Here is a 27,014-nt window from a genome sequence, read left to right on the forward strand (position 1 = left end):
GCACACAGAGGCCAGAAGAGAAAGATCAGCCTGTACCAGAGTTTTTATTGTTTGGATCTTGGAATTGGGGAAGAGCAAGTTCTGCCACAGAAAATATTTTCCAGTGAGCAAATGGTACACAGAGACCAAGATCAAACCCTCAAAGTGCTTGGAAGGCTGTGCACAAGGAAGGTGGCACCAAGCAGGCCATGCACAGGGCTCATTTCCACAGGTGGGGCATAAAACCACTGAAGCAATGCGGGTGCTGAAGCCAGAGATCAAAAGAGCAATCAGGACAGGGACACAGACCCTTGCACTGATGACCAAGTGTTCCTTTTAACACAATTAGCACTGAACTCAGCAGCTTTATTTCTCATGTATGCAGCAATTATTTGTAGTAGGGCTTCCTAATGTTCTCTCTACTCATTATATCATAGAATCAAAGAATAACAGGTTGGAAGATACGTAAAGGATCATCTGGGCCAACCTTTCATAATCTACACAAGATGGCCCAGCACTCTGTCCAGGCAAATCTTATCAGTGTCCTATTTTGTGGTATCCATCACTTCCCTGGAGAGATTAATCCAAAGGATGATCTCACCATGAAAAACTTTTCTGTCCAATCAAAATCTCACCCTTTACCCCTTGTCTTTCCCATTTGACTCCTTGCACAAAATGAATCGCCATCCTCTCTGTAATCACTCTTTAAATACTGGAACACGGTGATAAGCCTCTCCTAACACATCTGTTCTCAAGATTAAACAAAGACAGATCTTTTTGTATGTAACATATACATTTATATATTTCCAAACAGTTGGCACTGATGTGTTCAGACAAAATCCGAGGAAGAAAGGATCCTGGAAGAAGAAGTCAGTACAAAGAGGGATCCAACACTGATGGAGCAACAACAGCACCAGCAGTCAGCCTGCTGCTCGCCATCCTGCAGTCCATGCTGGGATCCCAGGTCAAAAACTCTCTTTGGCACATGCCTGCAAGACCCTCAAGCATCCTTCCATGGCAGCTCAGACCCTGCCAGAAATGCCACATTTCTGCAATCTCCCCTGCCCACAGCGCTTCTGGCACTGGTCATCTGCTGCTGTCAACAAAAGGAGGAGGGTAGAACACACATGTGTTCTTCCTTGCTGGGGAAGGGAGCTGAATCTGCTCACAGAAGGACTGTGAAACCCCAAGGCCAGGACAAAGTATGAGGTGGGAGCTGGCAGCTTCAGGAGATGAAATGCAGAAGACGAGTAAGACCAGGAGGATGAGCCCATTCCCACCTCAGACCAGATCACCTTTAGCCATTTTTCACATCCTCCTTGAATAAGAAGCTGAGCAGTGCTGGGACACAGGGACAAGGAGCAGGATCAATGAGCACTGCCTGCACGGGGTCTTTAACACCACAGGAATCAATGGCAATATCTCCCAGCCTCAGCCCCTGCCAGATCAAGCTTGCAGCAGTAATGGAGGCGGAAATACGAGTGGCAATAAAGGAGCAAACTGCTAATTGTGAAGCTTTCCCATGGATTCCCTGGGAAGCAGGAGTGAGTGCTGGGTGCCTGAGCAGCACAAGATGGTGCTTGCACAGCGATTGCTCACTGCTGAAGCCGCCTGCTTTCATGGGGACGTGCAGCAGCACGCTCCCACCCACCGCACACACAGCACTTGAAATTACTGCCCTTGATCACAGCAGGTGAATTTTGACTCAAAACAAAACCTAAATTGGGTCTCAAACCTTACCTGGATTATGAAGGGGAAGTTATAGAAAGTAATTAGGTAATTTACACCCTATATTTTACCTTTATCTCTGCTATTATCAGACCTTCCCCACTTTTTCTTCGTGTGGCAAGAGATGAACTGGCAGAGTACAGCCCAGTGTGGGAAGGACAAGGGACAGCCAGCAAACAGCAAAATGACAGAAACACCAAGAAAGATTATAAAATATCTGAAATGGTATAAAATAAAAAACAAATTGCAGAGAGAAATTTCACACCAAAGGATGTTATCTCTTGAGAACAAACTCCATAATATTTGAATGAGATAGTCTCCTAAAAGAAATGGTGCACTTTTTGTGGAGGAATTGAGAATCAGAAAGAGCATGTAGAATGTGGAGAGGATGCTGGGATGCTGCATGGCCAGGAAAATGGACAGACTGATGTACCCAGTCTCCATCTCTGAGATCTCACCATAAAGCACTTTTATCATGAAGAATAGGAGACAAATAGTTTGCAAAAACAGTTTTTTTCTCAAAGTCTCTGCAAATTAATACACTTTGTAGGAAAAACCAGTCAAATACAGTGTTTATTCTAGGCACTTTACTGCCTCAGACTCATTAACCTGGTACCTTACATGCTGTCTTTGTAATGCAAATTTGTTAAAATACTGTACTTTTCATAAAACATTCATACAGACAAGCTCAGACTGCACACATACCAATTGTAAGTGGAGCAAAAATACACTTATTTTTCCTAATATTTCAGGTCTGCACCTAAGTCTTATCTGCATAAGCAGTTTGTGAGAAACCTGCCGCTGCTGCTGCTGCTGCTACTGTAGCACAAAGGTGGAAGATTTCCCAAAGCAGCTGATGTAGACAATTATAAACTGAATTACCACATGCCAAAGCCAAATGAAAGGACTTTGTAGAAGGTACCTGCAGCAGAGGTTTTTTGAGGAAGACAGATCATTACAGAGGAGAGGAAAGACACCCTTCACTTAAGGCCAAACATTGCACATACTGCACCTGTTTACTGAGCTCCTATTTAGGAGCCACCTGCCCTGTCTGCAGCTCATCAGCACAGGAGTTTGCTGGGCATCCTCACCATGCAGCACCAGGCATGCTGCTTCCAGCTGCTGAACTGGCTGGACATGATTCACCCACCAACAACACGAGGAGCCCAGCAGGAGATACAAAATCACCTCCATAAGGTCTCCAGCCCAGCTTAACCCACACAATGAAAGATGACAGGGCTGGAGAGGGCTACAGGAAGGAAAGATTCCTGATTTAAACCTTACACAGCTGTAGAGAAGGACCAAAACATCACCTTCAGGGCTCAGTGTTACGACAGCACTCTCCCTCCTCCAGTGGACTTAGATCTTGGAACGTGGACTACCACAGCAAAGCCATGGCCAGCTGCAATTCACAATATAAACTTCACTAAACCAAATTCAAATACACAGGATAAACACAGGAAATTTTGTGAGATTTTCCTCCTCCCTCCACGCTTACCAACTACTTTTGTTTCAAGACAATCTACAACTGTGCTATCTCAATTTAAACTCTGAGCAACTGCTCTCATCCTGTATTTAGTCTTGGAAACTGTCATATTTTTTTTTCAGGCCAAAAAAAAGGGCCCACAAACCTGGAAAATATCTAAGTTTTATAACTATACCAGTTGGTTAGACAGAAGAAAATACTACCTTCCCAGACTTCCCAGACCTATGAGGCAGAACTCAACTACATTGCCTGAGGTGCCAGAATCATCTACTCTGGTTTTCATCAGGTTCAGAGCTACAACACAAAGGTAACCAACGTGAGGCATCTTAACAAGAGGTTTTCTTTACTCTGCATAATAACATGCCAACTGCAAGCCAGGTGTACTTCCCAACCTGTCGGCTAGACCTGGTTCCCACTCATGAGCACAGGTGACTTCCCAAAGGGAACCAGGTCCTCAGGGGGATGATGCACACACCACTGGGATGCACCCACACCACACAGGCAACACATGGCAAGGGCCTGGAGACTGGGAACTGCACCCAGATTCACTACCCTGCAGTACAGGCATAACCAAAGTGAATGGAACTTAACACAGAACTTCTAAATTGTTAAAACAAATTTACAGAGTCACAAAAACAAAGCAACAAAGAAATCCACACAAAACTCCCTCAAACACCCGCCTCACCACCCAAAGAAAGCCTTCAAATCCAACCAAGACTGGGGCAAGATCTATAATCAAAATAAAACCAAAACAGTAATTTTGCATATGTGCTTCATAACATGTTAAGAAAATAAGTACTTGTTCAAACACCTGCAATGATTTCTCAGATGCAGGAGAAGAGAGTGAACATACTGAAACCTGCTTGGTTTCGAAATTCAGTTCATTTGGCACATCCTCCACTTTTGCAAGAAAACAAACAGCAAATGCAGACAAGCCATGGCATGAGCAGCCCTGCACTCTCCTTCCTGAAGCCCAACTCAGAGGAACCTCCCTGGCTACACCAGCTTAGCTTCATCTTCACACTCAGTCCTCAGCCTGCCCATTAAAATGGTCAATAGCAATGCCAGCTGAGAAATGTCCATCACTGAGAACTCTTTTTACAGGTCACTGGCCAACCAGAAAACAACAGCTTCTAGCCATGACTGACCTCTCTGCGGCACAAACTGCTGATTTCCAGGAGAAAGACAAGCCATGAGCCATCCTTTTTCTTCATCGTAATTAAAACAAAACCAAAGCCACTCGACTGTTTCTATATGTATTTGTTTGTACAAAATAAAAACGTGCACTCATCCTGCTATGTTTCTGGACACTGAACACTAATGTAATAAGACTCTGAATGCATTCAGTTCATCTACTGTTGAACAGAAATCAGCATCACAACAGTTTGGATAAAAAAATGTTCTGCTGCACAGACCTCCAAGTAAGCTGTCAAAACAGATTCAGATGGGTGTGTCTTATGATGGAAAAATTAACTGTGATAAAGAGTAAAATGCCCCTTAGATATGTTGCTTTCAGAGTCATTAAGATGCAAAAGGAATTTTAAAAAAATGCCGTCTCCATAAAGTCCAAGCACATGTATAAAAAAGCAAACAAACCTGCCTGGATGACTGACTGTTTGCAATACTGGCTCTGGCAAAACTGGCTTCTTTAGTTGATCAGTCTTTCTCCCACTGTGCTATACAGAGCAGTATGATGCAAATAGATCTGTGGGTTTTAAGAAAAATGGAGCAAAACCAGCACGATACACACTGAAGTTCATATCAAAGAAAAAAGCATAACACCAGTTATTTCCTCTTGCAAACATTTTAAGTGTTTGCCATTTGCAGACATTCTCAATCAGAGACAGACTGCATCATGTCTGACTCCAGCAGAATGTCTCTTGAGAAAGCCTGCCTTGATCTAAGATTCTCATGGTTGGGTTTTAATTTTCAGTCATATTTACAGGAATCTGCTTCCTCCAATTTCCTAACTTGAGAGTGCATAGCTTGAAATATGCCCATCAGCTATCATATGACCGCAAATCAACTATCAACTTACCCAAGAGATACACATTCTCACGTTTCAGAAAATAATTAGGCACCCCAGATTCTCCTGCAGCTTCCAGAAGAGCAGATGTCAACAACCACATCAACAACCAAGACCACTGGTCCCATCCAGCCTCGCAGCTCCTCTACCCCGACATCTCAGTGATTCACGGAATTGCTACCACAATAACCAACAAGATACATGGAAATGACACAACAAACCCACAGCTGGCTGCCTGTGTCCAGCTTCTGCTCTGAGCTGAACTCCTACTCACCAGGCTCTTGGTCCTTCGTGGATATGCACTCTCTGATGGACTCTGTTATGCCAAGACTAGCAGCAGTGGGCAATGGGCCAAGCAAGGATTCCAGTGCAGGGGGTCTTACAAGAGTTTCATTTCCATTTCTGCATTCCCCATCTTCATTTCTTTTAACTCTATCGTTCTCATTAAGTTCATCATAAAAGTCCTTGTTTAAGTGATTAGCAGCTGCTTCTAGTTCCTCATCTTCTGCCTCCTCGTCTCCAAGAATGCTAGAGGCATTATCTTCTATAGAATCTGTAAGGGGAAAAAACCCAACAGATCATTGCATACCATCTGTTACAGAAACTAAATAAATACAGAGGCGCTCACTTAAAGAATAAAAATCTTTAGAGGAAATCTGTAAAAGAAATACACAATATTTTCGTTCAGTGTATGAATACATGGAATTTCCAGGTGCTCTTCAACTTCAGTACCTTGACTATTAAAATGTAGTTTTGTGACTACAGTCACCATTTAAAATAGAAGCATCATCTTATCATAATAGGTAAAAGGGCTTTGTGAGAGAAGGCAGCTATTTCCTGATAGAATTACATATTAAAATTAGCCAGTTGAACTGGACAAAGCCCTTCCAAATGGGAAATCAACTGGGGAATTTGGCAACAGAAGGGTCTAAATACTGGTCCACTACACTTTCAGTGATAAAAAGAAAGATTCTCAGGTGCCAGGGCCAAGCTTATACTGCACCAGGAAAGAAAAACAACTGAAATCATTAATGAACTATCCCTGCAATGAACAATGTGGTTGTTTTGAAGACTGATTTATGAACCACCTATTTGGCAGAGAGAACCCCAACACAAGAGATCTTGTACTATGCAAGCATATATATATGATCACATTTATCACCATAACGTTCATACACTCCAGACTGCCAGATCTGAGCTCAATACTATTTAAGGAGTCATAAGACTTTATAGACTTACCATCTTTAGTGAAATTTGCAAATACGCCTTTTGCTTTTGGTCTACTGTTTTCTAATTCACTCTCTATTTCATCTTGGTAGCTCGATATTTCTCCTGTGGTGTTGAAATAAAAATAAAAACTTAGCAATCATCAATGCAATATTGAAGAAATGAGTGATATGTTACAGTAAGCACAACTCATACCTTCAAAATCCTCCAGCTTTTTTGATAATGCCTTTTCAAGCTGAAATGACAATAGACAAAATAAACATGAAATTACCAAAAAAATATGCACAATCTTAAACTGTTTGTGAGCTGTACATAGAGAATGGCAGGGTATTTCAAAAGCATAAACAGGTTTTGAATCACCACTTAAATTACTTTGTAGCGTCAGACAGGCATGACAGACAGGTCTCAAAACTGACCGATTTCAAAATGTTATCTCCCCCACCTTTACACTTCAAAAAGAGCCTCCAGTCTGGCAAGCTGTAAATAAAAGGCCTCATTCTCCAGCAGTCAGACCCTGTGACTGTGCCTGTAGATGTGAGACGTGCAAAGACAGTGCTGAAACTGGGGTGCCCACACCAGACAGCACAAACTGGTGATGGCAGAGAGAAGCTCTGTCCTGCAGCACCTGGCTGGCTCTTGAGAACATCACTAACATCTCTACAGACCTTTAAATGATAGCACAGTTAGCAAAAACCCTAACAAGCCAATAATATAAGAATTGTTTATGGCAGCAGTAAAATCTTCTCCTCTGATGCCAGCTTTAGTTCATGATTTGTAAAGAAATTAAGCCACATGAGAACTAATCTCTGTGGAAGTGGGTGTTGTACCACACAAAACCACCAGCAGACTCATTAAAGTAAATGGGTTATTGTTTTCATATCTATTTTTAAAAAGTTCTCTGTAATGGCAATTTTCCTAACCACAGGTACCACCTTAAAAACAGTGCATGGTTTCTAATCCCATGACATTTTTAATTGGGAATAACTATCCCTTTGCCAATAAAGCAAAAAGTATCTTCAGTTAATGGGCACCATATGCACTAATGCTCATCTCTCTCTCAAGAACCTCAAAATAAATGTACTAAATCTTACCAAGGGCTAGTCAGTTAGGATTTAGCATTAGCTAAATTCAAAAGGGATTGCACGGAGAGAGGAATGAACCACAGAGAGCATCTGATTCAGATTTTACCTGCTGTATCTTCAATTTTTTTTGACCAGCTGTAAAAGAAGGCGGATCACATTCTTCCTCCAAGTCAATCTTCATAAACTCATCTATGGTTAGCTGACTGGTTGGTGTATCTTGAAACTCTGTCAACCTATTAACAACAAGCAGCATCTATAAAAACTCCTTTGAAAGTAACAAAATTTGCAAACTGCCAATCTATGGAACAAACATGTCACCCTTAGCAACTCCGGCTCAAACACAGACTACATTAAAACTGAAGTGCTACTAATTGTTTCATCCACTGCAAAGAAAGTATCTTTTCACATCCCAAATTAGCTTTTGATTTATTAGAGTATGTAACATACTTTTTTTTTGATGAACAAAGACTGAACAGAAATACTGCAGCCCCTACAGTCAATTAAAACTAAGACAAGAAACACAGTTCATTCCTCCCCTCTCATTGCTTTTGTTATCAACAGCAACAACAAAACAGATTCACCAAATAAAAGATCTGTCATCCTGGTTTAGAAGTTTGCTCAAAAATCTTGCTGATATGTCATCATGATTAATTTACACAAAGCAAACGTTAAAGTAACATCTCTTCAGCAGGTTGGAAGAAGGACAAGAAATAATCTTCCCAGAGCACACAGAAGCAGTAGTAAGAGAAAATGATCATTTGCACATCACACAGATTAAATAGATGGATGAATATAATTTGACAATAATAAACTTTGGATTTGTTTAATGTTTGCATTTTAGAAGTTCCTACCTATGAGAGATTGGACTGGCTCCATGGGGAACTGCCATGAAAGCAGATGAGTCTTTCACAGGAATTCAATCTTAAGTAAGACCATGTGGTCATAACTTAATTCACAAATACCAGCTTTTTATACAGGTGGCTGAGAATAAGCACATCCATTTTACAGATGGAGAAAATGAGACAAAAGGTTAAGTACAAAGCCAGGTCAGGAAACGTCTGGCAGAATGCTTCTCTGACAGAAAGTGCCCTTTTAATAATATCAACATTTTCCATGGGAAAACAGCAATGATGGGTCTGCAGCTGCTTCACTGGAATATTCCCATCTTTCAGAGGAAGCAGAGCTGACAACAGCTTCCATCTGCAAAGCTAGGAACTAAAAATGGTGATCCAGTGCTCTCAGCACAGGACCTTTCTGCATTTCTCTCCCCCTAAAAACAGTTGTGGTTTTCTCCTCAGTTCTCTCCTCTACCTCTTGTTGCAACAGAACTCTTACTGAAGAAGGAATTTTCTCTAGGACAGAAATTCAGTTTCTTGCCAATACCAGGGTCAAAGCCAAGAGCACAGGGCCACACTCTCCTACCATATCCTCATCAGTCTCTGTGTTTCTTTCTTTATAAATTCAGGAGCAAGACAAGACAGCCCATATGGAGGGGTGCAGGCAGGCTGCAACTGCAGGACACTTTGCCTGGAGAATCCCACTCCTGGAACAGGGGCCACAGGCAGCATCTCCTGTCATGAAATGCACAGAGAGAGCCAGGCACCTCTGTGTGACTCCAACAGCAAGCAGCACACTGAGCCCATGCATGGCTATGACAGCCAGAATAAGTGCTGCTGAGGAGAAGAAAGCCTCTGAAAATTAGACTTGCTTTTGGAATTCAAGCATCTCCACAAAGCCCCAAATTAGCCATGTACTTAAGAGTGACTGACAGCCCAAACCCTTCCCTCAGAGTACCAGGGACCAGCTCCCTCCTCCTCTCTTTCAGATCAAATTGGAAAGGAGAGGAGGATGCTGTTGGCAGCAGCAGCACCCAGCTTTTAATTAAAAGACTAGAAATCTTTCTTGGCATTAACGGGCTTCCAGCATGCTTTACCCACCTTCACAGAGGGAGCCACATCTATCAGGTTAGAAGGAAAACCTGGCTAGGGCACTATTATTATTGTTATTATTATTAAAATTCAGGATTCACTTAATGCCAAACCCATACATCATTTGAGGAGCATGGATCTTCCCAGTCACAATCATTAAAGAAGAGCCATCCATCTCTCCACGAATTAATCAGATACTCACAGGCAGCCCCACTTCAGCAAGATTCTTCCTCCCAACCAGCCTCACCTTATTAAAATATTGCTCTCCTCCCAGTGTTAAAAGCCAAGGTGCACTTTGGCAAAGACACCCAGTTTGTTTATCCAACACTTGCTCTGAGGCTGAGATGAGCTGCCAGAGCCCCACCAAAGCAGCAACACCTCTGTTCGTGCTGAGCAGCCAGGAAAGCACCAGGAGCACAATACATGAAGCCAGGCTGGGAACAAGATGACCATGGCTGGGTGTCAGCCCTGCAGACACCTCGGGCTCTGCCTGTCCCAGTCCTGCCCACGGTGTCCCCTGACTCATGTCACGTACCCTGCACCATCAGAGGTCAGCCCTGCCGGCAGCCAACACGCCGGAGCTGCCACGAGCTCCGGCCCAAGCCCAGCTTCCACCCCAAGGCAGGATGGGCTCTCCCAGCACCTTCAGTGTGGCTGCACGAGGACAGGGCAGAGCTACATCGTGTTTACTGCCAAGGAGCTCAAACCCACAGCACAGTTCAGCCATCTGACCAGCACCCAGCCCCACGGCCCTGTCCTCCTTTCCTCAGTCCTGACCCAAGCCAAGCTGACCACCCCAGGGGCAGGGCTGCCAGCATCACGGTTTAAGCACAGGCTGGTGGTGAGGCAAATTTACAGCAGCACGTTGTTTTTTCACTTCTCTCAAATCCTGCCCCTATGGCTCTAACCCTTCTACCCAAATGAGGAACCATTCCTGGTGGTCAGGATCCCAGCTTGAGCATCATCTCTGTGGGAGAGCAAGCTGAACACTCAACAATTTCTCCTTTAACTTGATAAAAATAGATACCTGTGTTTGCCAACCACTCGCCTGCCTCAACATTTTACATTGGCTGATATCCTGTCTACATATGTTTAAACATTTCTTTAATTTTATCCACTGTTTGGACACATGCCACCAAGGCAACAAACTGATGCTGCAGCAGTCTGCACCACATGAAATAAAGCAACATTAGTTTGGCAGTTAAGAAAAACTGACACAACCTTAATTATAAACACAATAACGTCAGGGGCAAGGGAGTGGCTTCATGAAAAAAAAATAGCTACAGGCTATTTTTTAAGTCCCACATAAAAATGCTATTCAAGTTAATCTTTTACTTTTGTTAACCTAAAAAAAAATCTAATAAGAGCTGCCACTTTAAGTTATGCACAGACAGAGGGAAAATAAACAGATATACAAATTAAAATATTATTTCCTTGGCACAAATTCAAAAAGACTCTAAAAATTGAAATTTGGCAGACAAGGATTTTTCTATTTATAGTCAAAGCAGAGGCAACCACTAAAGCTCAGGCTAAGATTCAACTTCCAGTATAAACCGTCCTCTTACAGTTTCTCATAGCAAACTCTTTCAAGACAATTCCTCTGGGAGAAAAGTTTTTCCAGAGCCTAGTGTCATCTGCCTCTAATCCCAACCCTTTTTTACAAAGAAAAATTTCCACAGTTGATGTTTCATCCATTTACAGACAAAACCACACCTCTGCTTCAGATAAAGCACTTTTGTGCACAAACCAGTAAACTGATTCCATTCACACTTAATTTAACTCCCAATAAGGGAAAATGGGTCAATCATTTTGAAGTTACACGCAATGTCCTTTTTACTTTGTTTTGTTCCAGGGATACCCTCCAGTGGAGACTCCTGAATCCAGTCTACAGTGATGGAAAAAACAGACTCGTGTGTGCAGCTGAGGGCTCGGGTTCAGTGTTTAATTCTGCAGCAGTGGGGTGCAATAAAGAACACAAAAGAACAAAGACTTCTGGACTCCAACTCACAAATCCTTCAGGAGCCCAAGTTCAAAGCCTAAGAGGGACTTCTAAGCAGAGCCCATTCAGGAACAGCCACGGTGTCCTACTATTCACAAACAGCATCGAGCTCTGGAAAGCAGGCAGCACGAGCAGAGGTATCTCCATACAGAAGGGCAAACAAATTACAGCTGCAGAGACAGTTGTTTTGTTAAAGAGGGAATGTGGGGTTTAGCCTGAGCCATCAGTCTTTAAGTTACCTGTTGTGAGAGGTCTTTTTAAAGTTCTTCAAGTATTTTATCAATGGATTAGAAAAATAATAAACTGAATGTGCCACACTGTTAGCAGAAATATATGAAAAAGAACCTTTATTGCAAGATAAACTGATGCTAGAAACTAAACTCCCCTGAGTTTTCCCAAATTAACAATATAATTGAAACTGTAAATAATAACTTACATGATATCTATATAATCTTAAGTATCAACAACAAATATTCTAGCAATAGATCAGCTGATTTGACACCTCAGACAGTTCCAGACTCTGGAAAAGGGATTTACTTTTATGTCTTAGTGAAGAACCAGAATATTGCAGAACATCCCCACTGTTTTAATTTAACCCTCATCAGTGCTTCCTGCCACTCCAAACCTGTGCACCCACAGCAGAGAAGCTCAGAATTCACACTGGTGTTCAAACCATCACTATTTCCATACTACAAATCTAACAATCTATTGCATCATCCTTCTCTCCTTATTTTTTTCTATGCCATACAATGTTTACACATGAACTATTTATGGAAGTATGTAAATACATACCCTAAAAGTGATACTTAATATAGAACATATATCTGAAATAGTTATTAAATGCTTCCTACATTATATAATAAAAAGTTTTCCAGCAGTCACCAGTAACTAAATAAATAGAAGAGTAATCTGATATGTAAACATTGTACATATATATAATTTTACATGTATTTGCAGTAATACAAAAGGTAGTTTTAAGCCTGTATGAATATCTCATTACTAAGGGTAAGGACAAAATCAGAGGTGATCCAGTTGATGTGGTTTTACAACTTACAATTTATCACTCAAACTGTGCTAAATTATTCTGTCCCCAGCCAAATACAACTATTAAAGAGAAATATTCTCCCTTTACACAACTTCCAACATTAATACACATCACCTCTTTTTGCAATGGACTAAGAGCATACACACAGTCATTTACTTCCAATTAATAGGTGACTGATAATTTATGGGGCTCATTTGCTGGCAACTCTCTGATGTTTCTCCAAGTATTAAGAACAGGTATCTCTAAAGATTGTACTAAATAAAGCACCCTTTAGAATTTGTTCCTGTTACTTGCTCACACCAACCCAGAGATTTAAAACTGTCACAAATTCATTAGCATAAATTTTAAAGCCCTCATTCTACAAATGCTTACACACAGAGTTAACTTGCATTAATACCTGTGACCCACTATCAGCCTCTGGATGATCCCACCAGCACCTCCCTGGCCATTCCAGAATTCTGTCAGTCTAAACCACCTGAAAATTATTCTTTTTTCCCCGTCTGATTCAAATGTTCACACCATGCTAATGAAACAAAATGTGTTAGCATTCCTTAAAATTCTGCTTCATTAGCATGGTTCCTGTACTGTGGTCTGTCAAAAGCACTCTATGATCTACTGGAAAAGAAAAATAGAGCTGTTTAATTTCTCAACAGCCACTCAGATGAGGAAAGTCAAACATAGGAAAACTATTTACAAGATCTAAGCCTGAATTAGTGCAAACAAGTTATTGATTGTTTCAAAAGTAAGAATCACCAAATAATTTTGAATTATTAAGTATGAGGTACTAAAATATATTGGGAATCTAATTAATATATTAACTTGCTAACTGTATAGAAACTAGACTTATAAAAAGGAACACTGCCTGTGAAATTGGATTCCTCGGAAATAAAACCTTTTTTTTAATTAAACCAGAGCATCCAACTTACAAAGGTATGAGTATCAGCCCACATGGATCAAGCTGTATTTTACTCACCATACTAGAAAGGTTTCTGAAATCATCTGTAAGCCACTTGAATTGATTTAACTGGAGACATGAGATATTTCTCAATTTAGCTTATGGCAGCCAGCAGAGGAGCTGCTCAGCTGCTGAGCTGAGATCAGAGCAGACACCACCACCAGGCCCTTCACATGAAATAAATTTCCTGGCGTTCTAAACGCTTCTCTCCACATCACACTTCAAGCAAGAGCCCTGACACGACTCTGACATCCTGAGCATCCTCAGCCCCTCCATGCTCCAACACCTCAGGTGGCCAGCTCTCCCTGATTCACTGGATACCCTCCACAGAATTTTAGCATGGCTGTACTTGGATCACAGACCAACACTGACTTCTACACGCCTTTCTCTTCAGTCCTGGCCTTGACAGGGATTTGGTGTTTTGAGCAACAACAACCTCACAGCCATCTCACACCATGTCCCTGTTACCTTCCCTTCTCATCCTGACTCCAGACTCCTGTACAGATTGGCTCCTCTCCTTGCCTGCTCTCTCAGTCATCTGTCCAGCTTGAGACAGACGCAAGGTTTATGCCAGCCACATATTACAGAAATTAAAAAAAAAAAAAAAAGCTGCAGGCAGTACATTCAGGACATTTATCTCTATGCATAAATCTTTAATTTTTCCAGAAAATTACCACCTCAGTCATTGAAAGAGCTGTAACAGGGTCTCCAGGATATAAGCAAAGGACCCCATTTATGAAAGTCCCTGCAGCATCTACAACTGGTAAATGAAGATCCTTCGTAACAAGTCTTGCCTTCCTTCCCAAAACATGATGAGGTTGTGAGAAAAAAAACATTCACCTCAAAAACAAGCTATTTAAACCCATTCCAGCCTTTTGCTCCAATTTCTTCCAAATAAAGCTTTACTGCTTCTGAAGTTCATAACAAACAAGTTTTTTAGCAGATAGTACTTTATGGAACTGAGAAGTATTTTTTAATGCAAAAAGCAGCTCAATTTAAAGATAAAGTGAACAAGTCAAAGCAGCAAAATGCAAATGTTAAGAAAGATAAGCTGATTTTTTTTTTTTTTAATTCTATGGAAGAAGTGCCTAAGATTTTTAAACAGGCATAAGGACTTCACAGCATTAGATAATGCACAATGGACAAGTATCACAAAAATTACTCTTACTGAAGATAACACAAAATGTAGAATGCAGAGAAAGCATGCAAGAGGTGAATGAAAAGATGAAGGGGCAGAGTATTTAAAGGTTAAAAAGACAGAGGCAAAGACAGGTGCATTGAACACAGGCACAAATGTGAGGACTGAACGAAATAAAAAGACTGAGTTTATTAAAAGTTAATTCCTGCTACCTCCATGGATGATTACATAGAAAATAACAATTTGACTAATTACCTAATATTTGTACAGTACTTTGAATATATAAGTGATATATAAGTTAATATAATTTCAATTAGACTGGAAATGAGATAGAATTATCAATGCATTTATTAATATTTAATAAGTTCACTTTCAACAACAGCAACAAGCTTTACATTTTAATTGTGTGCTTCAAAACATAAAGCTAGAAGGCCCTGCAAAGCGACTACAAAGTTTTCTCTACCAGTATTACCAAAAACCTATTCACATTAAAAATAAACAAGCACTGCTTTTTAACCAAACCCGTGCCAAATTAAGACCTTTTGGTTGGAAGATGAGTGACAGCACACGTGGGCCATGCTTTGTTGCTTTTTCCTTCCAAAATAGATTCCCCTGATGACCAGCTCACGAAATTTTAAGACCTGGAGATACTTAATATTTTTGTGAACCTCCTCCTAAGAGCTCAGAGCATAGAAAGACACAGCCCAGGCAGTGGGCTTGGTGCTCTCCAGCTGATGGACAGCAGGATGAACTAATCCAGTCCCACCAGCTGCTCTGCCAGGACCACAAATAGGGCTTTTCTCAGGGAAGGGCTGCCACCCCTTGCTGAGGGTCTTCCCCAAACACTCCCAGGCATTCCCAATCAGGATTTCTTAAAAAGCATCATTCCTGCATCCTCATCCACACATTGCTGTCCCCCCCAGGCACACCCACATCATGTGGGGCCTTCCCTTGCAGATTTCTGCCACAGGCACCAAAGCAAACCCAGCTCCCAATGGTCTGTGCTTCCCCAGGAAGCCAGCTGGGAGCTAAATCAAACCACACAGCAGATCCTGCAGGCTGGAAGTGTCAGCATTATCTGGACTCATGTTGGGTTTCACTTCTGGAGCTGTCAGGGCAAAGCCATCAGCAGTGAGCACAGCATCCAACACCTTCATAAAACACAGCAGCAGCTACTCTTTACCAGCCAGAGTAACTATAATTAAAAGGAAATAAAACTGCACATCAAACTGAGAAGCAAAAGAATTTTTAAGAATGTGAGTAAGTTCTTATTCATTTAGACAAATTCTATTTGATGGCATTTTGAAAGGATATCTTGAAAGAAGAGGAAAAACACCAGAGTGCAGAAAGAGTTATTCAAAGGTATTTTTTTTTATTTGCCTTCGTTAAATACTATATAACGTGCTCTTATTTGAAAAACATCAATCAAATTTATAGATTCGTGATAAATAGTTGTAATTATAGCTGCCTGAAAATAATTCAGCTGTCACGTTTACCCTGTCAAAGTAAATAAGGCTGTCATTTTAGTTGATGTGTGTGACTTGAGTAAACATTTCAAAGCATGAATTTTGAAGTAAGATTTTCTCGCTTGAAACAATTGCTCAAATTAATTTCCCTTCCAACTCTAATTTATTATGCTTATTTTCTTAGTAAGTACTTCAGCTATTTAACCAAAGCATCTTGGAGTAGATTTGGTGCATAACTCATTAATCATACAAAATGCACAACTGAAACACATGACCTTTTGGCCAGAGAAAAAAAGGTGGCATTGGTACTGCTCCATCCTTATAGTTGTAGTACCTTGAAGTATTTAAAACACTTTAAATTTATCCCTATACTACCCATGCATAGTTGGAAAATAACATCATTCCTGTTCCACCAATGAAGATCTGGGACAAAACCATTTTCCACAATTAATAAGTAAATATTTTTAACAAGTATTAGGCTCAGTTGGATGTCCTTAAGCTGATACCAGCAAGGTGAAGAGAGACACTAAGGAAGCTTTCTAAAGACAGACCTTGAGGGAACAAACATCAGAATATAATGGTGATAGAAGAATTTCTAGCTGTGGGCAACAGAAATCATGGTATGTCTGTTAGCTCATTTTTAACTCAACCTATGGGGAAAGAGTATGTTACAACTTTTCAAAAGTAAAATGACAGAAAGTGGGTATCTGTTTACATCATTAAACTATGGAAAATATTACTCGATCTTTAAAAAAATAAAAAGGTACTTGGAAAATTCCCAGGGGATCCTTCACTGAAATTATCATTAGGTTCACTGTGCTGTCTTCTATTTATTAGCAGTGCAACACTACCAAAAATGAACACTTCAGCAAAATATTTTGAAAAGTTCTGTTCAATAACAGCTTAAAGACAAGACTTTTCATCACTTGGCTTCTGAATTAATGAAAAAAAATCTCACAGTAGACTGTCAGCTTTGAGAATCAATAAATTATTTTTTCTGAGGACATGACAATACTGTTAACATTACTGACATAGCATAATTTTGCCTTCAAGTCCTCACCTGTTAAATAGGCACAGTGCTTCTTATCATCTTTGCTGAGCATTAGTACTTTAAAATGACCAGCTAAAAGATATACTTATTTGATTCATGGCACTTAAAAAAATAACCTGGTTTTCTCCAATATTTATTTTAGACTATATCACTGCTCAGTACTGTAAACCAAAGATAAAAGCAGTAAGACTGCACTGACCTTTTCCTTAATGTAGACTCACAAACCTTCACCACTCTGATGACCTCTTTAACAGTCCGTCGGAAATCATGCATTCTTGCTGCCACTAGCAGAGCTAGGGAACAAGCAGAGAAAGTTTATATCAAAAAGAGGGAAATTTCCTGAAGAAAAGCAGAAAGGCAGGTAACTATACCCTCTCTCTGTCCCTGTCTTCAGCTAAAGAGCTGTAAATGCCTATGCTCAGCTGTGTCCCTGAATACTGGTGATGGACCTGACTTTACAAAGTTTGCTTTCTACCCACTAAGCCAAGTGCAAGTTGCACCTTGAAAAATTCTGTACTTTAACATTTGGGAAATCATGGTTACCTACAGCACAAGAATATTTCAATGACCACTTATTTACCATCTTTTTAGCAGAACTCACTGAATTATGTCCAAAGTAAAAAGATCTCCAGAGAAACACTGAATGTGCCTAAGCTGGGCTCCTCATTGCTGCCACTACTATCCCTGTCTTGCTAGTGTCCAAGTGCTCTCCTGCAAGACCCTCTACACAGCCAGATAACCAGTTGCATTTACATGGTGTCTTGATTCAGAGCACTAGCTCTGTTTTGAAGCACCAACCCCACTCATCATACAGTAGCTCACTGCACAGAGCAGTTTTAAGGCATAAAAAAGTGCTTTTTTATAGAGGAAACAAAACCAGAGCTCAGTGGTGTGTGTTTAAAGTGCTCCTAACAGGAACATCAGGGCTGAACTAACAACTGGTCATTTGAGCTTTGTGTGGCTCAGACTTTTAAGCCAGGGAGCCAAACTAAACCCAGCTCACAGTCCAACATGTGAGCTGCATATTGCATGGATGGATGGAGGGGGCTCAGCACCACCTGCTTCCATCTATTGATCTGTGTCTGTTGAATTAAATTACTTGCTCGTGTGGATACAGCCCATGTAACACATCAAAGAGCAGACTGCTCTCCCATAGCCTATATTCAAATTTTTAGCAATGTGCAACAATCAAATACTATTAACAAAAAGGGGCTAGAAATGTCAAAAAAAATTTTGCATAGTCCTGGGTTCTCAAAGGTTTGAGCAATACTTCTCATTCATGGATAAACATGTAAGATGTTTCAAATAAAATAAACCACATACATGAACTCTGTGACTAACTACACTCTTCGTTACTCTGACCCCACTGGCTACTATCTTTTAACCTGGCCCTCCTAAACCCAGAGGTTTTATGCAAGCATCATGACAGTGATGGATCTTGGAAAAAGATGAAGAAAGAGAAAAAAATAGTTTCACAAAACAGGTCAAAGAGGGCACTTCTTGCATAAGACTCTGTGTAAAGACACAAATCAAAGTGCTTGTACTAATGGTGTCATTTTAGCTGACAAAAAAACCTTTTAGCAGCTAGAGCCTGCAGAGTGGGGGCAAGAAAAGCACCAGAAAAGAGCGTAAAAAAAATTCAAACTGTAAGCTACAAAGGGTCTGAGCAAGTACTGTAGGAGCAAGGGCAAAAATGAAATTGTAGTTTCAGAAACTATTTCGATGAAGACCTATATAATCTGTCTGACAGAACAAAACCCCGAAAAGGTGGGTATCACCAATGAGGAGGGAAGGCCTGGTTTGGTCCAGGCTCTCCCATCCTTGTGCTGCAGGGGAAGGGACACGGGCAGGCGCAGCGTACCTGCCCCGCAGAGCCCCGAGGGCCGGCGCCCGGTGTGCATCCAGTCCCGCTTCATCCTCTGCAGCAGCCGCAGAGCTGTCATGGACACCTCGTGGTTCTTGTCCCCGAATTCCAGCATGTGTGCAAAACGGGGAATGTACAAACACGGATCTGCAACGGAAAGTAACACAGTTATGCCTCACCCCAACATCGATGTAGGAAATGCAGTGCAGCGAGGCTGCTGGGCTCGTCCGGCTTCACCTCAGCAAGCACAGACTGTGCTGCTGGGTGGATCCTCTACCACTGAGCTTTAGAAGCACTTTTTTAGGTAACCTAAACCAAAATCATTTCTTGCTCTCTAGACAAGAGATCTTTAAAGCACTGCACAAACATTCCTACACGCTTTTCAACATCCAAGTCTGCACACGCTGTCTGTGACATGTAAGCAGTGATGCTGGTACCAGGGAAAACATGCCCAAAGTGGAGCATTTACAAAAGCTTTTGAAGAATGAGGACACCATTTAGGCCTAAAACTTCTAACATCTCTCCCAAAACGTCTAACATCTCTCTTCCAACATCTTTCAAAAAGTAACAAGGTAACTTGCATGTTTCATCTCAAACCTAACTACCAGCTAAACTTGAAAAAAAAATTAATTTGCTTAAAATCCTCCCTAACAAAAATCTAGTTACCTTCAAAGTTAATTCCAGCTGCTTCTCAGACTCATATTCCAAGAATACAGAACACTGTTTATTACAGACACTAAAGTAGACTTCCATCAGCAAAAAGTGCTGGAACACAATTAACATCATTAGCACTATGACAATTTACATTGGCCATAGATCTGCCTCCAGATGTATAAACTTATTTCAGGCGTTGGTGTTAACAGCTTCAAACTAACCAAAATATGTCAGTACAGACTGTGCTCTGCCTAAACCAATTTATAATTTATCAAACAATCTTGTAAAAGCTACACTTAACACATGTTTACTCTTAGTTGAGATATCAATTTCTCATTTCCTGCCAGCCTTTTATCACTTGACCGAAAATCCATGATGTACGGTAAATTGTTAACTATTAGTCTCAACTCAATTTCCTCTGCTGATCCCCTATGTGGGCACTTAAACTGATAAAGATGAACATTCAGCTCAAAATACTGTAAAAATCTTAGGGATTTACAGCTAATCAAAGCAGTTTCATTTAGCACCAAGTTCTAACAATGATGCCCTGTTGCTATCCATAATTACCAAGATCACACCATAGGTGATAATGCTTGTCAGCCCTGCAGAAGCATTTAAATGAAAGCCACTTATAAAACAAGAACTTCCAACCTCAAATTCCCTCAAAACTGAAGAAATTCCAGGTTGCAATTCTCTCCCAAACATGAGCCAAAAAACTAAAGGTTTAGAACTTTACCAATCTCCATCATTCTAGGGACAATTGTTCTGCACTTCCAAGTATGACTTTATGAAGCTCTACTCTAGAGAAATTGCATATTCCACATTCAACAAGAAAAAACCCAACCTTTCAGAAGCCATAGCCTGGGGTTCAACATATGTTTAAACTTTGCTCTTGGCACTCCAGGAACATGGAGTAATGCCTGGTTTGCTTTTCCATCTCTTCTTATCCAGAGAGTGCCCAGCTTCAGCTCCTGCAGCCACCAGAATGGAGCAGACAGTATGCGGGCCACATATTTTTTTAAACATACATCACTTATTTCCATCCCCCCACTAGAATGAGAATTACAAGAGTAAGAAATTCCAACATCAGTTCAAAGAGAGACAATAAATATCTCCTCTGGGTCTGGCCTTTATTCTTGCCCAAGACAGTGGCAAGAGACGTACCCACGACATCTTGGTTTCTATCACCAACTTCAAAAGGTGTTTCTTTATTTCTCCATTCATTCTTTCAACTCAGCCTGAGCTCTGGAGATGCCAGGGGATATGGACATTCCACTGTATTCCTAAAGCAGTCAAACCCTTGAAGGATCTTTCCTATAAAAGGAGTTCCCCTAGCTGAGTCTATTGCTTCCACAGTCCCATATCTTGGAATGATTTGTTCCAAAAATACTTTAATCAACTAATCCTGTAGTTGATGAAACAGTTGGAAATGCTTCTGGTCACCCTGTTAGCTGACATACTATTATCAGAAGATATTTCACCCTTGCCAATGGGGGTATTTTGGTAAAATCCACCTGGCATCTTTGGAAGGGACGTACAGCCCAAGACCTCCCTCCCCTGGCAATTTTCTTTGTAACCCTGTTATTGGTTTTAGCACAAATCAAGTAACCTTCAATAGCTTGCTTTGAAGAAGTACAACAATTACACTTACCATGGTTAGGGGTACCCTCTAGTAATTGTATTGAATTAATAATAGTAATACACAATGCAAACAAGTAGGCTCACCTTTAGAAAAAACCCCTTTTCAGTTATCTCGTCAATCAATCCATTATTTATGTGGAGTCAAACTTCACAGGACTGAAATTTGGCCAGTTTAATAATACTACCAACTGGAGCAGAATTACCACCATTCTATTCACCACATACCTCACCAGATTGCAAGGAGCAACTCTCAGCTCTCCCTTTGGAGCTGAGTTTCAGAGCTGAATTTCGGGAGCATTTACACATTCGCATTGTAGCCGTTCAGACATTTGTGCTGGCATTCATGCCCACAGGTCATTTGACAAAACATTGCACATCGTTAATTTGAATTCTGAAGCTACCAAACAGTCAGAAAATGAATACGTGGGTGGGTTTTAAATAGTAAGCCTTAAAGAAACCAAAAAAAGTAGCACAGTGAATATATAAATCAGAGGCTAAGCCCAGGTTAGCATATACATGTCCTGCATGGATGCAAACATTTGAAACTAAGTAAGTAAGAACTGTTAGCAGCTGCAAACCGCAAACACACTGCTTCGTTCCAGAGGCACCAACCCGGCAAGGGTGCACCGAGGGCGCCCTGCTCGCAGCAGGGTCCCTTTGACTTTGGGTGACCTCTGGGGCTGCAGCCCCTCCACACGCAAGTTACAGTCGGGCAAAACTCCGGTGGTTTTCCTCACAGGGGATGTTGGGGGCCATGAAGCAGAAATCACAAGAAAAGCGTTATTTCATGTTTTAAGAAAAGGAGCATGTGTTCTGCTGAAGACTTCCCCTTCTCTCCTGATCCCAACTCTAAGACTTGGAACTTGGAATTTTGGAAGAACTTTGATGCCACACAGTCACTAAGAGGGGATGCAAGAACAATTTCGAGTCGGGCTCCACAGACTGCTTCCTACTGACAGCGGCAGAGCCCGCAGCGAAGAGAGCCGATCCCCGCTGCGGGTCGCCCCCAGGGAACGGGCACAGAAAGAGGGACAGTCCCCGCAGAACGAGGCCGGAGGGCAAAGGGAGGGCAGGCGGCTGCGGGGAAAGAGGAGGAAGCCCAGCAGCGTCCCCCGTCCGAGCAGCCCCGCCGCGGCCGTGCCCCGCGCCCCGGGCGGGCCCCGCGGCTCCCCCGCCCGGCGCAGCGCAGCGCGGAGCGGCGGCGCCCCCGCCCGGGCCGCCCGGGAACGGCGCTGCGCGCTCGGGGCCGCCCCCTCCGCCCCGCCGCGCTTCCCCCCGCGTCCCTCCGCGCCTGTCCCGCTGCGGTCGGAGCGGGGACAGCGGGCGGTGCGGGGGCACCGGTGGCGGGGGACCGCGGGGCTGGCTCCCGGCGGGCGCTCGGCGCTGCGCACGTAGGCGCGGGGGGGCGGGTGACGGGCGGGCGGGGGGCGGCCCTTCCCCGCCGCGCCCCGGCGCTCGCCATTGGCGCGGGCGGCCGTGACGCGCGGCGCGGCCGCTGCCTCTTAGTGCGGGAGGCGGAGGCAGGGCCCGGCAGAGCCGCGCCGAGCCCGGCCGCGCAGCGCTGCATCCCACCGCCGAGGGAGCGCCCAGGGCTGCGCCGCATCCCTCCCGCCCGCCGCGGAGGAGCCGGGGCGCCCCGCGGGCAGCAGCGCCCCTGGCGCGGGCGGGAGGAGCGCGGAGGAGCGGCGGCGGCAGCAGCAACGGCGGCGGCCGCCGCGGGGACCGGAGCAAAGTTGGTGCAAGCGGCGGCGGGGCCGCCCGGGAGCGGGACTGCAGGGAGCCGCCGCCTCGGCTCGGCCCGGCCGCCGCGGATGTGCCCCCGCCGGGCCGGGAAGGACAGAGCGGAGCACTGGCAGCGGGGATCGGGCGGCTGGCTGCGCTTCACCCTCGCCGGGCTGCTGCACTCGGAGGATTTGTGGATTGACTCTCGCTCCTGACCCACCGCCTCTGCCGGATTCCTGGGGTTTTGTTGCTGGATTTTGGATTTTTTTTTTTTTTTTTGGTTTCTCCTTTTTTTTTTTTTTCTTTATTAATTTTTCTCTCCCCGTTCCTTGGGGAAGGAACTGTCTGCCGGCCCTGCTTGGGCTCCCCGCTGCAGTCGTGGCAGTGCCGTGGAGGCTGGGACCCCCCCACAAGCCAAGGTGAGCGCTGGCACTGATCCGACACAGCATCACCCCTTTCCCCCCGGAAAGGTGCGTCGGGCCGGTAACCAAAGAGCGGGCACACACTCCAAAAAACCCAAAGGCCACCCTGCATCTAGAAGCGTACAAAATATCCTGATAGTGGGACTCGCATTTGGGATCTGTTAGTTCTCTTGCTCATGCCACTGCCCCCTGGTTGCCTCAATGGCAGGATCATGAAGTGTTTGACTTTTTTTCTTCTGCTTCCAGAGACCTTAAAGAAGTCCAAAAAGAGTGTGAGGTCAAACGGCAAGGTGCCAGGATGCTATGAGATAGTGCCCCTGTCCCTGAAGAAGAAGATGGCTGCAGAACTTTACCCTGCCAGCACCAACACTAACATTGCAAACAGCAACGCCGCCGCCGCCGCCACCGCTGCCAACAGCAAGAAGAACGCCCTGCAGCTCCAGCAGAGCGCCCAGCCGCCCCCGCCGCCCCAGCTCCAAAACCTCAACAACAACAACTTGGAGAGCGCCAACTGGCAATCCTTCCATCCCACGCTGCGGGAGAGGTAAGGGCCAGGCCCGCCGGACCCTCCCCGGGCGGGCGGGACACAGAGAGGCGAGGCGCCCGCCCCGTGCACCTGCGGCCCGGCCGGGCGTGAGCGCGGGGCCGGGCTGGAGCCCCGGGGCCGCCGGCGGGAGGCTGGGGCACCGGGCGAGGGGCAGCCCGCGGCTAACCGGGCTTCTCCCCCGTCCCTGCTTGCAGGAACGCGCTGATGTTCAATAACGAACTCATGGCTGACGTTCACTTCATCGTGGGCCCGCCAGGGGCATCCAAGAAAGTTCCTGCCCATAAGGTTTGTGCAGATAATTTTTTGGCTTTTTAATGCTGCTGTGCAGGTCGCCTTCTCCCCCTTGCCTTTACAACTAGGTCCACTTTTTTTTTTTCTTAATTATAGTTCTTGTCAAATCCCAGAAGTAATGCACATACACTGCAATTAAAGGGAGCAGTCTAAGGCAGTGTTCTGCTTCTACTGTAGCTTGTAACTTTCGTTAAATGTAGCTTTTAGGAAAGCCTGCACGCTCAGCTGTTCCTGATCCATGTTACTGAAGCTTCTCTCTTTATTTTCCAGTATGTTTTGGCAGTTGGTAGCTCTGTCTTCTACGCTATGTTTTATGGCGATCTTGCAGAGGTCAAATCTGAAATCCATATACCAGATGTGGAACCTGCAGCCTTTCTAATCCTATTAAAGTAAGTGGCCACTACAAGTCTGCTAATTACATGGACAGAATCAAAGTAGCTTATAAAATATGCATCTCCTAATTGACATTGTGCAATATGCACTTAATGCTGTTTACTTAATGTGCTGACAAATATTGAATGTCAGATTCACTGACAGCAAAGACGAATATAGATTATTTTCATGGCCTACTTTTTTTCCTGAGAAACTAATTTTTGTTCACACCCCCCCCCCCCCCCCATCTAGATACATGTATAGTGATGAAATAGACCTGGAAGCTGACACAGTTCTGGCTACACTCTATGCTGCCAAGAAGTACATCGTGCCGGCCCTAGCAAAGGCTTGCGTCAATTTTTTGGAGACCAGCTTAGAAGCAAAGAACGCTTGTGTCCTGCTGTCTCAGAGCAGGCTCTTCGAGGAGCCAGAGCTGACGCAGCGCTGCTGGGAAGTGATTGATGCTCAGGCAGAAATGGCACTGAAGTCAGAGGGCTTCTGTGAGATAGATCAACAAACACTAGAGATCATTGTAACCCGGGAAGCACTCAACACCAAGGAAGTGGTAGTTTTCGAGGCTGTTCTCAACTGGGCAGAGGCTGAATGCAAAAGGCAAGGGCTGCCGGTGACGCCGCGCAACAAGAGGAATGTATTAGGGAAAGCTTTGTACTTGGTGCGGATTCCAACCATGACTTTGGAAGAGTTCGCCAATGGAGCTGCCCAGTCCGACATCCTCACCCTTGAGGAGACTCACAACATATTCCTATGGTACACAGCCGCAAATAAACCCAAATTAGAGTTCCCCCTGACGAAAAGAAAAGGACTGGTGCCTCAGCGCTGCCATCGGTTTCAGTCGTCTGCGTATCGCAGCAATCAGTGGAGGTACCGGGGGCGATGTGACAGTATTCAGTTTGCCGTAGACAAACGGATATTTATAGCAGGACTGGGATTGTATGGGTCAAGCTGTGGCAAAGCTGAATACAGCGTCAAAATCGAACTGAAGCGCTTAGGCGTTGTCCTTGCTCAAAATCTGACAAAGTTTACCTCCGACGGCTCCAGTAACACCTTCTCCGTGTGGTTTGAACACCCTGTGCAGGTTGAGCAAGACACGTTTTACAATGTAAGTGCTATTCTTGATGGCAACGAACTCAGTTACTTTGGACAAGAGGGAATGACTGAAGTGCAGTGCGGGAAAGTGACGTTCCAGTTCCAGTGCTCCTCGGACAGTACTAATGGAACCGGAGTACAAGGAGGACAAATACCTGAGCTCATTTTCTATGCATGATGCATTTCACCTTGATTGTATTCCAGTGCTGCAGTGATGCACATTAAGGGATTTTTCGGTTTTACTACGAACTCTGCAGCAGTATGGAATGTTATGCTACTTACCTATCTGCTACATCAGGCTATACAAATAAGTGAAGGAATGCTCTTGAATTTAATCTTATTTTATTTATTCATAAGCTATTTGACTTAATTATTAAGACTGCAACATGCAGAAAAATGTTAAATTTTGCACGTACTGTGCATTTATTTTGTATATAAATAACTAACTTGCAGACTGCAGCTGACTCAAACAGAATGTTCTAAACTAGAGCAGTTTACGAATCGGTGAAATATAAAACATTTTTACTTGCCCTAAATCCTGTGTACTTGATCTTTGCTGACCTTTTTGCTTGTGTGTGTTAATTTATGTACAGCTAACAGGGGTGATGACACTGTAGTCTGGTCCCTGTATGCATCCAACCCAGCAAATAGGAAGGTTCCCTCTCTTGGTAATTGAAACTATCCATCGTTATTTTCCCTTCCTGAGAAAAGGAGCTGATGTTTGAGGATTTTTTTGTGTGTTGCCCAAGCTGGAGATGGACAAACCATCAGTGTAATCAAAGCTGATCAAAATCATCCTGTTGTTATTTTTGAAAACTCCTAATGCCCCTTCACATGCAGCATCTTTGTTAACCTCCAGCCTGCCCACCAAACAGCAACACTGCCACTTGCACCTGTCAAACTACAGCCCCCCTTGACTGGTCAGTCAAGACACACAGATGAAGTTAATTAATTCAGTGACAGGGCTGCATCACAAATTTAGCCCAGGGCTGTAATACTGGCAGACACTATCTGAATTTACATCCCATCCTTATACAGAGCAGCAGGCATTAGAAAAATACTTGCAAGATGGTGTTTAGGTTCACTTAAGATTTCTAATTAGAAATAAGCCACCTCAGAAAAAAAAAAAAAAGGCTGTTGGATCTTTCCTGTGTTTTTGAAAACACAGTCTCAAGCATTATCAGCAATCATTCTATGCCAGTACTTTCCTCAGAAAGTGATAGAAGTTTTTTTTCTCAAAGGTCTCATCATCATAGCTGAGCCAATTGGAAATATTTACTGGAT

General features: G+C 43.4%; 2 protein-coding genes across 3 annotated transcripts in view; one reads left to right on the plus strand and one right to left on the minus strand.

The window, feature by feature from the left end:
• Positions 1–27,014, minus strand: part of BRF1 (BRF1 general transcription factor IIIB subunit) — a 171,110-nt gene that overhangs the window by 66,071 nt on the left and 78,025 nt on the right. The window contains exons 6-11 of the mRNA XM_021554502.3: positions 18,972–19,121; positions 17,310–17,403; positions 7,635–7,761; positions 6,642–6,681; positions 6,459–6,551; positions 5,494–5,772 (exon numbers count right to left, since the gene is read on the minus strand). Of these exons, the coding sequence (XP_021410177.1) occupies positions 5,494–5,772; positions 6,459–6,551; positions 6,642–6,681; positions 7,635–7,761; positions 17,310–17,403; positions 18,972–19,121 (783 nt within the window). The remainder of the gene's footprint in view (positions 1–5,493; positions 5,773–6,458; positions 6,552–6,641; positions 6,682–7,634; positions 7,762–17,309; positions 17,404–18,971; positions 19,122–27,014) is intronic.
• BTBD6 (BTB domain containing 6) lies at positions 22,837–26,266 on the plus strand. Of its 2 annotated transcripts, XM_021554504.4 has the most exons (5): positions 22,840–23,410; positions 23,660–23,957; positions 24,155–24,245; positions 24,522–24,640; positions 24,876–26,266. In XM_021554504.4, the coding sequence occupies exons 2-5, from the start codon at positions 23,749–23,751 to the stop codon at positions 25,906–25,908; spliced, it is 1,452 nt and encodes a 483-aa protein (XP_021410179.1). In that variant the 5' UTR covers positions 22,840–23,410; positions 23,660–23,748; the 3' UTR covers positions 25,909–26,266. The 2 variants fall into 2 exon arrangements, with proteins under 2 accessions (XP_021410178.1, XP_021410179.1); XM_021554503.4 differs by having other exon boundaries at positions 22,837–23,957.

This window comes from Lonchura striata, chromosome 5, assembly GCF_050655825.1.
Source record: "Lonchura striata isolate lonStrDom1 chromosome 5, ASM5065582v1, whole genome shotgun sequence".
NCBI classification, from domain to species: Eukaryota; Metazoa; Chordata; class Aves; order Passeriformes; family Estrildidae; genus Lonchura; species Lonchura striata.